Raw genomic sequence first — 12,978 nt, 5'->3', positions numbered from 1 at the left:
ATAGTGATTTGTAGCAGTTCAACCTTATCTTGTTATATGGTGTTAGGTATGGGTCAATGCCTAGTTTCTGCCATACTAGTTTCCAATTTTCCTAGCAGTTTTTTGTCAAATAGTGAATTCTTATCCCAAAAGCTGGGACCTTTGGGTTTGTCAAACACTAGATTACTAATTATTGACTATTTTGTCTTGTGTACCTAACTTAGTCCACTGATCAACTAGTCTATTTCTTAGCCAGTACCAAATGGTTTTGATGACACTGCTTTATAATGTAGTTTTTTTAAAAATTTAATAGCCTTTTATTTACAGGACATATGCATGGGTAACTTTACAGCATTAACAATTGCCAAACCTCTTGTTCCGATTTTTCACCTCTTACCCCCCCCTCCCCCTCCCCTAGATGGCAGGATGACCAGTAGATGTTAAATATATTAAAATATAAATTAGATACACAGTAAGTATACATGACCAAAACGTTATTTTGCTGTACAAAAAGAATCAGACTCTGAAATATTGTACAATTAGCTTGTGAAGGAAATCAAAAATGCAGGTGTGCATAAATATAGGGATTGGGAATTCAATGTAATGGTTTTTAGTCATCTCCCAGAATTCTTTTTCTGGGCATAGCTGGTTCAGTTCATTACTGCTCCATTGGAAATGATTTGGTTGATCTCGTTGCTGAGGATGGCCTGGTTCATCAGAACTGGTCATCATATAGTATTGTTGTTGAAGTATATAATGATCTCTTGGTCCTGCTCATTTCACTCAGCATCAGTTCGTGTAAGTCTCTCCAGGCCTTTCTGAAATCATCCTGTTGGTCATTTCTTACAGAACAGTAATATTCCACAATATTCATATACCACAATTTATTCAGCCATTCTCCAACTGATGGACATCCATTCAGTTTCCAGTTTTTAGCTACTACAAAAAGGGCTGCCACAAACTATAATGTAGTTTTATATCTGGTACATCTAGGCTACCTTCATTTTCATGAATTTTGTTGTTAATTTTTCTAGGTCAGTAAAATAGTTTCTTTGGAGTTTGATTGGTATAGCATTAAATAAATAGGTTAGTTTAGGGAGTATTGTCATTTTTATTATATTCACTCAACTTATCCAAGAGCATCTGATATTTTCCCAATTGGTTAGATCTAACTTTATTTGTGTAGAAAGTGTTTTGTAGTTTTTCTCATATAGTTCCTAACTTTCCCTTGGCAGATAGATTCCCAAATATTTTATACTATTGACAGTTATTTTAAATGGAATTTCTTTTTGTATCTCTTGCTTTTGGGTTTTGTTAGTGTTGTATAAAAATGCTGATAATTTATGTGGATTTATTTTGTATCCTCAACTTTGCTAAAGTTGTAGATTATTTCTAACAGTTTTTTAGTTGATTCTCTGGGGTTCTCTAAGTATACCATCATATCATCTGCAAAGAGTGACAATTTGGTTTCCTCATTACCTACTCTAATTCCTTTAATCTCTTTTTCTTCTCTTATTGCCAAAGCTAGCATTTCTAATATAATATTGAATAGTGATGGTGATAGTGGGCAACCTTGTTTCACCCTTGATCTTAGTGGGAATGCTTCTAGTTTATTGCCATTACATATGATGCTTGCTGATGGTTTTAAATAAATGCTATTGACTATTTTAAGGAAAAGTCCATTTATTCTTATACTCTAGTGTTTTTAATAGAAGTGGATGTTGAATTTTATTAAATGATTGTTCTGCATCTATTGAGATAATCATATGGTTTTTGTTAGTTTGGTCAATGATATAGTCAATTATGCTAATAGTTTTCTTAATATTGAACTGCCATTAAAGTTGTTTGGCTGGAATGGGAATGTGGGAAGGGAAGAAAAGTGGGACTCCAAAGCTAGGTTGGAATATAGTCATAAAGAGCTTTAAATGCCAAGCACAGGAATTAGTATTTTATTCTGGAGACAATAGGAAATCACTGAGGCTTACTTAAGTAGGGGGATGAGCTGGTCAAATCTATGAGTCAGGAATGTCAATTTGGCAGCCATTTGGCAGAGGATATATTGAAGAAGGGAGAGACTGACCCAATAGGATGCTGTACTGATAATTGATTCATTATGAAAGGATAAAGAAGAAGGAATTAATCAACAAGTATTTCTTAAGTGCTTACCTGTGCCAGGAAGTATATATGGGATCCAATGAAAAGACAAGAAAGGTCATGGATAATTTTTGCGAGTTTGGATAACTAGAAGATGGTTGCGCACTAGAGGAAAAAGAGGAAAGTTAGAAAGACAGTGGATATTTTTAAAATTTACTTCTATTCATTTTTAATAGTCTTTTCTTTTAAATTTTTCAGTTTCAAATTCTTTCCCTTCCTCCCACTCCTCCCCCACTCACTGAGATGAGCAAAATGACATCAATTATATATGAAAAATCATGTAAAATATTTCCATTTTAACTATACTTTTTAAAAAAGCGAGAAAAATAAAGTGAGAAAATTATGCTTTTATTTGCACTCAGAGTTCATCAGTCTTTCTGGAGAGAAAATTTTTTCATCATGCATTTTTTAGAATTGTCTTGGATCATTGTATTGATCAGAGTAGCCAAATCTTTCACAGCTGTGAAAACCATCATTCTAACATTGCTGTTATTATGCAAAATGGTTCTTTGTGTACTTTGTATCAGTTCACATAGGTATTGCCATGTTTTTATAAAACCACTTCTTCATAATTTCCCACAGCAAAATATGCTCCAACCAGTGAGATTTTCTGGTATAAATATTCTCTTTCCTTTTTAAGAAGTTGTATAAAAGAAGAATTTATAATTCTCTATTTTATTGTATTTCTAAGTCCCCAGAGAGACATAGCACTATGGAAAAACATCTACCTTTTAAATTTTCTAGGTAAAGTACTTGGCAAACCTTAAAGTGCTATACAAGTGCTAATTATATCTAATTCTTCTTCTTCTTCCTTCTCTTTCTCTTCTTCCTCTTGTTCCTGTTAAGAATTAGAACCTCATCATACTTAGAGGAAAAGTCCTCAGGTTCCAATGGGAGAACTCAAAGAGAGGAATGACATTCAGAATTATCACCTTGAAGTCTTTAATGGGGAGAGAGGGGATTGTGGCAGAGCATTTCTGCAATAAAGCATCTGTCCTGACATGCCTCCTGCCCATTTGGTTCACATAGCTTTGCTCTGCAAATTCTGGCACCTGTTATAGTGGCTGACGCTGTATACTCCCAGATCTGCTAGCTTTCCAGGTTCTTCTTTGATTCCCTTCCAGTCTTCAGAGCTAGAAAGCCCAGCCCTTTAAGGGGGTTTCAGAGCCATGGCCAGTGCTTTGCCCCTCCAATTCAATCAAAGGAATTCTGTTCATCTTTCCTAAAGGGAGGAATCTTTCCAGCCTGTATAGTATCTTTTTAGGAGCCCTTTACTTTCTGTGATTAGATCGTAAGTTTCCTAGGTTGGAGATCCTTTCGCAGTGGTCCTTAAACTTTTGTTCTCAATATCTTTATCCTATTAAAAATGATTGAGGGTCTGTCCAAAGAGTTTTTGTTTATGTGGTTTATAATGATAGATATTAATCACATTAAAAATAAAAACTAATTATGAATTTGTAGACTCTCTGAAAGGATTTCAGAGATTCCCAGGATGCTCTGGACCAGACTTTTGAGAACCACTGTTACAGCTATAACATGGCTTGGGATTCTATAATTAAGGGACATGCTCAGATCTAGGAGCTCCCCCTGGCGGCTTTGAGTACAAGTGGAAGCAACCTCTAGTTATCACTATGGCAGTTACTTGTATCTGTGATCTCCCGGAGTTTGCCCTGAAACCTGTATTTTGATTCCTGGGAACAGTGTCCCAAATCCCACAGGTAAGGAAACCCCCTGAGGCTGCAGTAGTTGGTGCTCGTGATGCTTTACTTGGGAAGAGTTGCTATGGGGCTGCAAACCCAAGGACCACCACTACCTACTTGTCTGACTGCCAACGCAGCTCTACTGCATTTCCCAAGGAGTTCACTCCCTGACAGCTGGAGATTAGGTACCTACAAATGCCATGTCCCTGAAACAGCGAGAATAAATTAGAATAAAAGAGCTGTACCAATCTGCTGTAAAATGTAGAACATAGTGTTGAATTTGGAAAGGATCTTAAGAGATTATCTAGACACCAATCTCTCAAAATCTAGATGAGGAAATGAGACTCATCTAGAGAGGAGGTGATTTGCAATATCACAAAGCTAGTTAGTGTAGACAGAGAAGGGATAAAGGATGTAAAGGAGGAGTTGTCAGCAAGTATTTATTAATTGTTTTATGCCATTCTGAAAACAAAAAGACAAAAAATATAGTCCCTGTCTTCAAAAAGCTGCCTAAATGATTTTTAAAATAATATAAATGCAAAATGATAACAATAATAATAAAAGGAATCTGGAAATTAAGGAAATAACGAGAGAAAATATCTATTTAAGTCACTTGATTGGTCTGGGAACTTTTCTTAAAATGCCTAAATAATTTATAAAATGATATAAATATAAAATGATGACAACAATAATAAAAGGAAACTGAAAATGAAGGAGATAGAGAAGATATCCATTCAAGTCACTTGCTTGAGGTGGAGCAGAAAGTTATTCAATTCAATAAGTAATTTTACATTGGGCTGATCCTCTTTGTAGACAGAATTGCTAGCCTCTTTATAATATAAACTTTTCATTTTCAGTCATTTCAGTTATATTCTACTTTCCATGATTCAATATGGGCTTTTCTTGGCAAAGATGCTGGACTGGTTTGTTATGTCCGTCTATATTTCCTTTTACAGATGAGGCAAACAGAGTTATGTGATTTGCCCAGGGATCACACAGCTAGTAAATGTATGGGGCCAGATTTGAACTTGGAAAAATGAGTCTTTCTGATTCTAGGTATGGTGTGTAATCCACTACCTTACTTAGCAGTGTAAACTAAGGGGACAAAGAATGCTCTTTCCTTCATGAAGCATCACTTATTATGGCTGAAGAAGTACCAGAAAGACCCAACCCTAGAAGCAGGTCCTTCCATTTAGGTACCTTCACAAAGGCCACCCAAAACAAGAAGTAATAGCACATTTAGCAACTGGAAGAAGTAGCACTTTTAACAATCTTTTACTTATTATCTTGTCCTGAAAGACAAGAAAACCTGGATTCAAGTCTTATCTCTGACATATCCTGGCTGTGAGATTATTTTTCTTGTCAACCAACCTGAATTCTTAGAGGGTCGTTCCTCATCTAGCATTTCTTTATACCAGTAAAATAAGAGACCTAGTTCTTATTTCTTTCTATCACATTAGAATAGATTTATTTCTCAGATAAATTAAATGGGTCAATAAAAGAATCAAATGTAAGAACAGCACTTTTGATTTGATTGTTGGAGAGAGAGAAGAGAAAGAAGGAAAGAGAGGAGATTGGAGAAGGAGCTGAGGAAAGGTCCCAAATTGTAAGCTATTTGGAGAAGCCTGCTTTTGCTGCTGGAAGAAGCTTCAAAGCAAGAGGTGGAAGTAAGAGAATACTGGATGGTCTAAGGAGAAGAATTGAGGGGTGTATGTTGGGGGCTTGAGTCTAAAGAGAAATCTCTTCCTCTGGTTTGCCGTCTTATTGCCTTTTCATCTGGCAGAAGACTGGAGCAGTTACATAAAAGGGGGTTGCAGTTTTCCCTGTGGCCTGCACCCCCTAGGGCCAGGCAATCATAAGAACAGATCAGAGTATGCTCTGTGTGTGGGCTGCCCTCAGCTGAGAGAGCTGCCAATTTGTTGGCACTACTAAGGAAAAATGCTTTTCAACTGCTGTGACTAAGAGGCTGACCCTGAGCCATGAAGAACTTTGTTTATTCTCCTTTTTTTTTTTGCTCATTAGAGCCATAGAATAACAATAATTCAACACTTAAAGGATCTGTGATTTTTGTCTATGTGGATTCCCTCCATTGATAGCAATTGTGGCTCCTTCTTGAGTCTGGAGTTATTTCAAAATTATGGGAATGGAAAAATCCATCACAGCATATCCCAGATGGTGATGAGCCTCTTTCAACTTTAACTGGTCCTCAGACAACAGACACACAATCTACCATTGTGTCTACAGGTTGGTAGAATAATAGGATCATGAATTTAGAGCTGAAAGGGATCTCAGAGGTCATCTAGACCAATACCTGCCCCTTGCCCCCATTTAGCTATTGAGGAAATTGAGACTTGGGTAAAGTAAGTGACTTTTTAAGTGTAAAGTTAGGATTTGAACCAAGTCTGTAAATTCAGAGTCAGCTCTTTCTTCCTACCAGTATTTCTGCTTTCCTGACATAACCTTGGAGGACTCTAGTTTGCCCATGTCACAGGGAAGCATTGAAGTATCAAGTGATGTAATATTTGTAAAGCATTTAATCTAGCATATATAGCAATATAGCATTATAAATATTATTGTGATTATGTATTTATGTGGAATTTAACAATTATTTTTATAAAGTATTTGAACATGCACTTTTATATGCATAGTCTCATTTATCAGAGAATAGACCCAGAGTCAGGAAAATGTGTGTTCAAATCCAGCCTCTGACTTTCACTAGATCTGTGATCCTGAGAAAATTACTTAACCTCTGTTGGACTCAGTTTTCTCATCTGTAGAGATAAATTTGCACCTATCTTCCAGGATTGTCATAAGCATCAAAGGAGAAAAAATGCATAGTTTGCAAACCTTAAATTTTTACTGAGATGTTAACAACTATTATGGTCATTGGTATATCAAATTTTAGGTTAGAATTTTAAGGCACCTCAGAGGTCATTAAGCAAAGTACAAATCAACAGACGGTAGTATATGAAAGTAATCAGATATTGTTGTTCTATTCAAAAACAACAAATAGACTGATTTTAGAAAGTTCTGTGAAGAATTACATGAACTGATGTTGAGCAAAACAAGCAGAACCAGGAAAACATTGTTCATAGTTAACAGCAGGATTGTGTAATGATCAACTATGGTAGACTTGGTTCTTCTCAGTGGTTCAGTGATCCAAGAAAATTTCAATAAACTTTAAATGGAAAACACCATCCACATCCAGAGAGAAAACTATGGAGACTGAATAAAAATCAACACATACTTTGTTAACTCTTTTTTCTTCTGTTTTTTTTTCTTGTGTTTTCCCCCTTTTGTTCTGATTTTTCTCTCTCAACATGACTCATATGGCAATAGTAAAAAAAAAATTGGATGTATATGTGTTACCAAAAAATTTTGCTTTATGTGTAACTGAGGAAAATAAAAATATTTAAAATTTAAAAGTAAAATAAAAATTAAATCCCCAGGTTTCTCTGAAATCATCCATTTTGTCATTTCTTAATAATGTTCCATTACTTTCCTATATCATAACATGTTCAGCCATTCTCTAATTGATGGACATTGTCTTTGTTAATGTAAATATTTTTTTGTTCAGATAGATCTTTTTGTCTTTGATACCTTTAGGGAATAGGCCTGCAAGTGGTATCATAAGGTCAAAAATATACACAATTCAATCACACTGGGAGCAAAATTGCAAATTGCTTTCCAGAATGGTTGGACCAACAGTATCCAGTGTTCCAGTATTTCCACAGACCTTCCAGAAATTTTCATTTTCTTTCCTTCCTTTTTTGTAATGTTTTCCATTTAATTAGGTACACAGTTGAACTTCAGGCTTATTTTAATTTGTATTTTTTCTAATTTTTAGTTATTTGGAATATGTTTTTATATGGCCATTGATAGCTTGGATTTTTTCCTTTGAGAACTACCGTTCATATTCTTTTACCATTTATCTTTTTTTTTTTTTTGGCTGAGGCAATTGGAGTTAAGTATTTTTTTTAAAGTAATTGCTTGTATAATAGAAGGGAAGAATTAAATATTTCCCAGGTCTATTAATCATACACATTCCTTCTGAGGGATTACAATTGAGAGAGAGCTGAAGTTGCCTCAGTATCTCAGTCTTAATTCTTAAGCTAGAGCATCACTGACTTACCCTCTCCAATTTACCATCCTTAGATTGCTCCTGATCCATGCTTTCTCCTCTCCTTCCCAAGCTTTCTATATCCATCACCTCCAAACCAGTCTTACTGGATTATGGTTCCCAGAAGACCATACAGCTCAAAGAAGACCACACAGCAAAATTACAGAAACTTTCCCTACCTGCAGGGATTGGGGTCTGAATACTCAGTTATAAAAACCATATATCACACTACCAAACTGACATACTTTCTGACTAGTGACTCATAGGAAGTAAAAATTCTATTGTAGTGCTGGAGAAACTGAGGCAAGATAGAGATTAAAGATTTTTGATATTTTATTAGTGGAGAGTCTGGACTGGGAGCAGAAGAGGATCCATGGCCAAACAGGATCCATGTCTGACCCCCCTCCCCAGTCAGGTGGATGGAACTCATGTCTCAAAGCATCCAACAATGTGCAAGGGATTCCAGAGCATCTTATAGGGCTCCAGCGATCAGGGAAACAAAGGCAAAGGGGGAGCAGAGCACTGGTAAGCAGGAAGTTCCAGTAAAGGACCATAAATTAAGTTCTAACAGGTTGGGGGTAAGGAGGAAGGATCATAAATTCTATTTAGTGAAAAAGCTAGAGACAGGATGGCTAGACCAAGAGATGGAGATGCCATCTAGGTATTTGAGATAAGCCACCTGGAGTCTTTGGAATGCTAGTGGCGCAGAGTTCCCAGCCCTAATTATCTCAGTCCTAATGGCTAGGAAGAGGGGATTGCCATCAAGGAAACTGAGGCAGAACAATTCAGGGAAACAGAGGCAGGGGAATTGAGACATAACACTATTACCTTCCCTGTAGCCTCTAAATAATCTGCTAGTAAATTTTTCTTTTTCTTTCTTTCTTTCTTTCTTTCTTTCTTTCTTTCTTTCTTTCTTTCTTTCTTTCTTTCTTTCTTTCTTTCTTCCTTCCTTCCTTCCTTCCTTCCTTCCTTCCTTCCTTCCTTCCTTCCTTCCTTCCTTTCTTTCTTTCTTTCTTTCTTTCTTTCTTTCTTTCTTTCTTTCTTTCTTTCTTTCTTTTTTTGCTGAGGCAGTTGGGGTTAAGTGACTTGCCCAGGGTCACACAGCTAGGAAGTATTAAGTGTCTGATACTAGATTTGAACTCAGGTCCTCCTAACTTCAGGGCTGGTGCTCTATCCACTGAGCCACCTAGCTGCCCCTTTACTAGTAAATTTCAAATGAGAAAGAAGAATATAAATTTAGTGGAATGGAAAAGAGCCAGGGAAAAAAAAAGCAACAGAAACATTGGAATTATAAATGATAATTATTAAAAAAAAGTCCTGAGGCTTTCAAGAGGGATAAAAAGGTAACCAACATTAAACATTTCTAAATTTGGATTTGGTAGATGTTGGTTCATAGTTGACTAGAAATCAAAAGATTGATGCCAGCGTGGATAGTTCTCAGGATTTTTTTTAAAAAAGTATTTGTATTTCACTTCTTTTGTTTTTGCTCCCAGAGTGTAACTGTGACCCGCTTGGCTCCCAGGATGGTGCTTGTGGACCCAGAGGGCAGTGTCGGTGCTACCCTAATTATGCTGGCCTGAGCTGCACCCAGTGTGCTCCTGATTATTACAACTACCCCAGTTGCTTTTGTAAGTAATCAACTCTTTTCTTTGACTTAATTTCCTCTGTAGTAAGTAGTCGCAACAGCCAAGGAAAATTCCCTAAAAACAATTTTACTGCAAGCTTTGGTTCCTGCAGGCAGACATGGCAGAAGAGTACATCTAATAAGAAGTCAAACAAACCCCATTGTATTACTTTAGTGCTGTGTGTGGTTGTCTGCCAGGTATCACATAAAGAAAACAATTAGACCTGTTCTTCACGGGAAGGGATTCTAAGAAACTTAGCTCAGAGATGAGAGAAGCTTTGCAACTAAAAGATGCCTTTAAATAAATTCAGTAGTAGGATTCAAATAAATTGTGGTGTGATTTGAGCCCATTGCTCTGTTCTGACTCAAAGCCCTAGCTAGGTAGTGAGGATACTTTTGTAATCATTGATACTAAATAACTTAACAGTCAGAAACTAAGGGCAGATTTAAAAGTGTCAGAAATATGTTTGAAAATGTTCATGAGTTGCATCAGAAGGTAACATTGATTAGCAATATTAATTAAGCAATCCACTCTTGTTAATATGATGTTCCAGGCTTGTGAAGCAGTTTCTCACTTGTCAGATAATCACTTGGTAATATAATCATATTGCGTACTGTGTTGTAAACCAGGACAAAACTGCTTAATCCCATTTCTGTCCAGTGTCACAGAAATTGGTTAGACTCAAAACACGGAGAAAACAGAGGAAAGAGAGGAGAGTCAGAAAGTTGATCCTATAGGCAAACCTGTCTTTAATGCATTAATACCAGCAAAGAGTTGTTTAGAGTTGGGGGAGAAAAAGGAAGGGATGGGATAGATTTCTTTTCAACCTTTGACCAAGCCAATTCCTTCAGCCTGTCTACCATGAAAGGCTTTGAGGAGATAGGAAGGTGGACTGTAATCTTTGGAGTGGTTTCTGCCCACTCAGAAATAAAGGATTGAATTTAAATCTCTAAGAGAAGACCTACTTCCCTTCCTTGAAACAGTCTCTTAATCCATCTTCCTACTTATTACTTATACTTATTACTGTAACTGTAAAGCTTATTACTGTAAAACTACTTATTACTGTAAAAGTAAAGCTTTCCCAATGGCACTTTGGGACTTAACTTGCCTGATATAATCATGTTGGATGGTTAAATGCTGATTATTTCAAGTCTGATGGTGTGCTTCAATCTAGCTTGTCAGTGTTCACCCCTTGGTTCATACCAGACTACATGTGATCCAGTTACTGGTCAGTGTGAATGCCGGCCGGGGATTACAGGACAGCAATGTGATCAGTGCCTTTCAGGAGCCTATGATTTTCCTCACTGCCAAGGTAGGTATGCCCACATCTAGTCAAACATATACATAGTTAATTTAATTATTTAACAATAAATGAACTAATTAATGGTAATTAAGAAAAAATTAATATTTCTTTAGAGAGGCAATCTGTGGAAAGAATGCTGAACTTGGAGTCATAGAATCTATCTAAATTTGAATCTTGGGTTTGATCCTTAGTATCCTTAGTATAGGAAAGTCATTTAACCTCACTCATAAAATGAAGAAATTGGATTAAATGCCCATTGATATCTCTCCAGATTTTAGGTCCAAGATCTTATGACTAGAGAACTAGTTTCCTTCTAACTCTAGATCTTTGACCCTACAAAATCAGCCCTACAACACTTGATGCCTTCCACAAAAATTCATCTCATTCATTATTGAATGCTTTATGTCAGTAGCACTTACCCAGAAAAGTCTAGTAAATTTTCATGCATGGCTTAGAGGATTTTTAGAAGTTCTCTGCAAATTGTGAATTTTGAGGTTTCTTGCAATCATACATTCAATATTCTCTGCAAACAGAGATGTCCAATGTATTCCCTTTTAGTTGAATGGAAAGTCCAACAACAAACATCCAAAAGTTAAACTAGAATATCAGAATCAATTCCTAGTGAGTAGGAAAAATTCCAATTAACACCCTCTCATTAGCTGATGTTGATCACATATTTTTCATAAAATCCTAGAACTCTAGTTCTGGAAGAGATCTTAAAACATTAGAACCAAAGAAGGATAATTGAGTTGTGAAGATCGTGTATTTTTAAATCAGCCGGAGTCAGGAATTCAGGTTAGGGGAAAACCGTCAGTCTTTATTCTCAGTGAAGAAGGATAGGAGGTGGAAGAGAATCGGCGATAGCAATGTGTGCAGCTGAGTCAAGAAGCTAGCTCGACCAGCAGCCACACAACCAGCAGCTCGGAGTCTCGAACCCAGGCCCAATCTCTCCCAGTTTCTCTTCCTGTCTCTCTCTCTGCTTCCACCCACCAAAATCGTCATTTCCTATACAACACATCAGGACTTGCACGGAGAGTGGGCAGAGACCATTCTTTATCCAATCATGTATATTAATAGAGTATAGCCCAATTACTATTTAGCCTCACGTACTTGGGACCTCAGTGCATCAACTCAAACCTCAGCCCATTACATTGAGTCACCAAGTTAAGAGATTGTCAGTGAATGTCAAGGTCAGGAACTAGATTGCAAGGAGATGAGAAGAGAGTGGGAAGTAAAGAAATGGAGGCAGTGTATATATAGATGGTTTTTTTTAATGAGTTTTGTAATAAAAGGAAGGAATGAGCACAGGAAAATAGCTTGACATCATGTCAGGGTCAAAAGAAGTCTTTTTAAGAATGAGGGAGTAAGCAGTCTTGAGGAGGAACAGCAGGGATCGAATTGAGAAGGAGCAGTGGATAGTAGACAAATTTAAGCAGGAAGTCAGTAGTAAATGATAACTCATGGTAGGGATTTATCTTAACATGTAAAACAGACACAGTTCCTGAAGACCCTATGGCACTGCAAAAGGCTGAATTATTGAAGAGATTTACATGATTTTGGCTGTATTATATTTCCTAAATGTGGTCATTAATGTTAGAAAGATTATCTGTAAGAGTTGAAAAATAGGCTCTAGTTCTTAGTGTTAGAAGCAGCATGTCATATAAGAAGATAAAGGAATTTCTTTGTCCAGGCAGGGTTCAAGGCATTGATTTCATTATCCTTTCTCTGTCGTCGTGGATGTCATTTCCTCAACTATAAAACAAGGGTCAGACTAGAAGGTCTACGCTAGACTTGTGAGCCTAAAAACCATCCCCAATTCTTCAGGTAGCTTAATTGAATATTTGCTAAAAATTGGTGCAATGTTGCCCTCTCCTGGACAAAATTAAATTTACTCAAATTGTTATTTGTAGGCTCCCTCCTCAGTTTCCATCGTCCCACCCCTAGTCTTCAGCTTCTAATAGAAATCAATCTTTATCAGTAATGTGAGATAATGTCTTTATACAATTTTTTTTTCTATCTGAGCTTTATTCTTAAGGATGATGATGATGAATAAAGGCATTCCTGATGTGTATCCATTGAAAGATTTGAGAGCCAACA

The 12,978-nt window shown here is 36.6% G+C and overlaps 1 protein-coding gene across 2 annotated transcripts in view; it reads left to right on the top strand.

The window, feature by feature from the left end:
- LAMA3 (laminin subunit alpha 3) overlaps window positions 1-12,978 on the top strand; it is a 310,601-nt gene that overhangs the window by 121,543 nt on the left and 176,080 nt on the right. For both annotated transcript variants that reach the window (XM_031946523.1, XM_031946522.1), the window contains exons 15-16: window positions 9,447-9,581; window positions 10,753-10,890. In XM_031946523.1, coding sequence (XP_031802383.1) covers window positions 9,447-9,581; window positions 10,753-10,890 — 273 coding nt within the window. The remainder of the gene's footprint in view (window positions 1-9,446; window positions 9,582-10,752; window positions 10,891-12,978) is intronic.

This window comes from Sarcophilus harrisii, chromosome 1 (assembly GCF_902635505.1).
Source record: "Sarcophilus harrisii chromosome 1, mSarHar1.11, whole genome shotgun sequence".
NCBI lineage: Eukaryota > Metazoa > Chordata > Mammalia > Dasyuromorphia > Dasyuridae > Sarcophilus > Sarcophilus harrisii.
The sequence above is the reverse complement of the archived record's forward strand: the minus strand, read 5'-3'. Positions and strand labels throughout refer to the sequence as shown.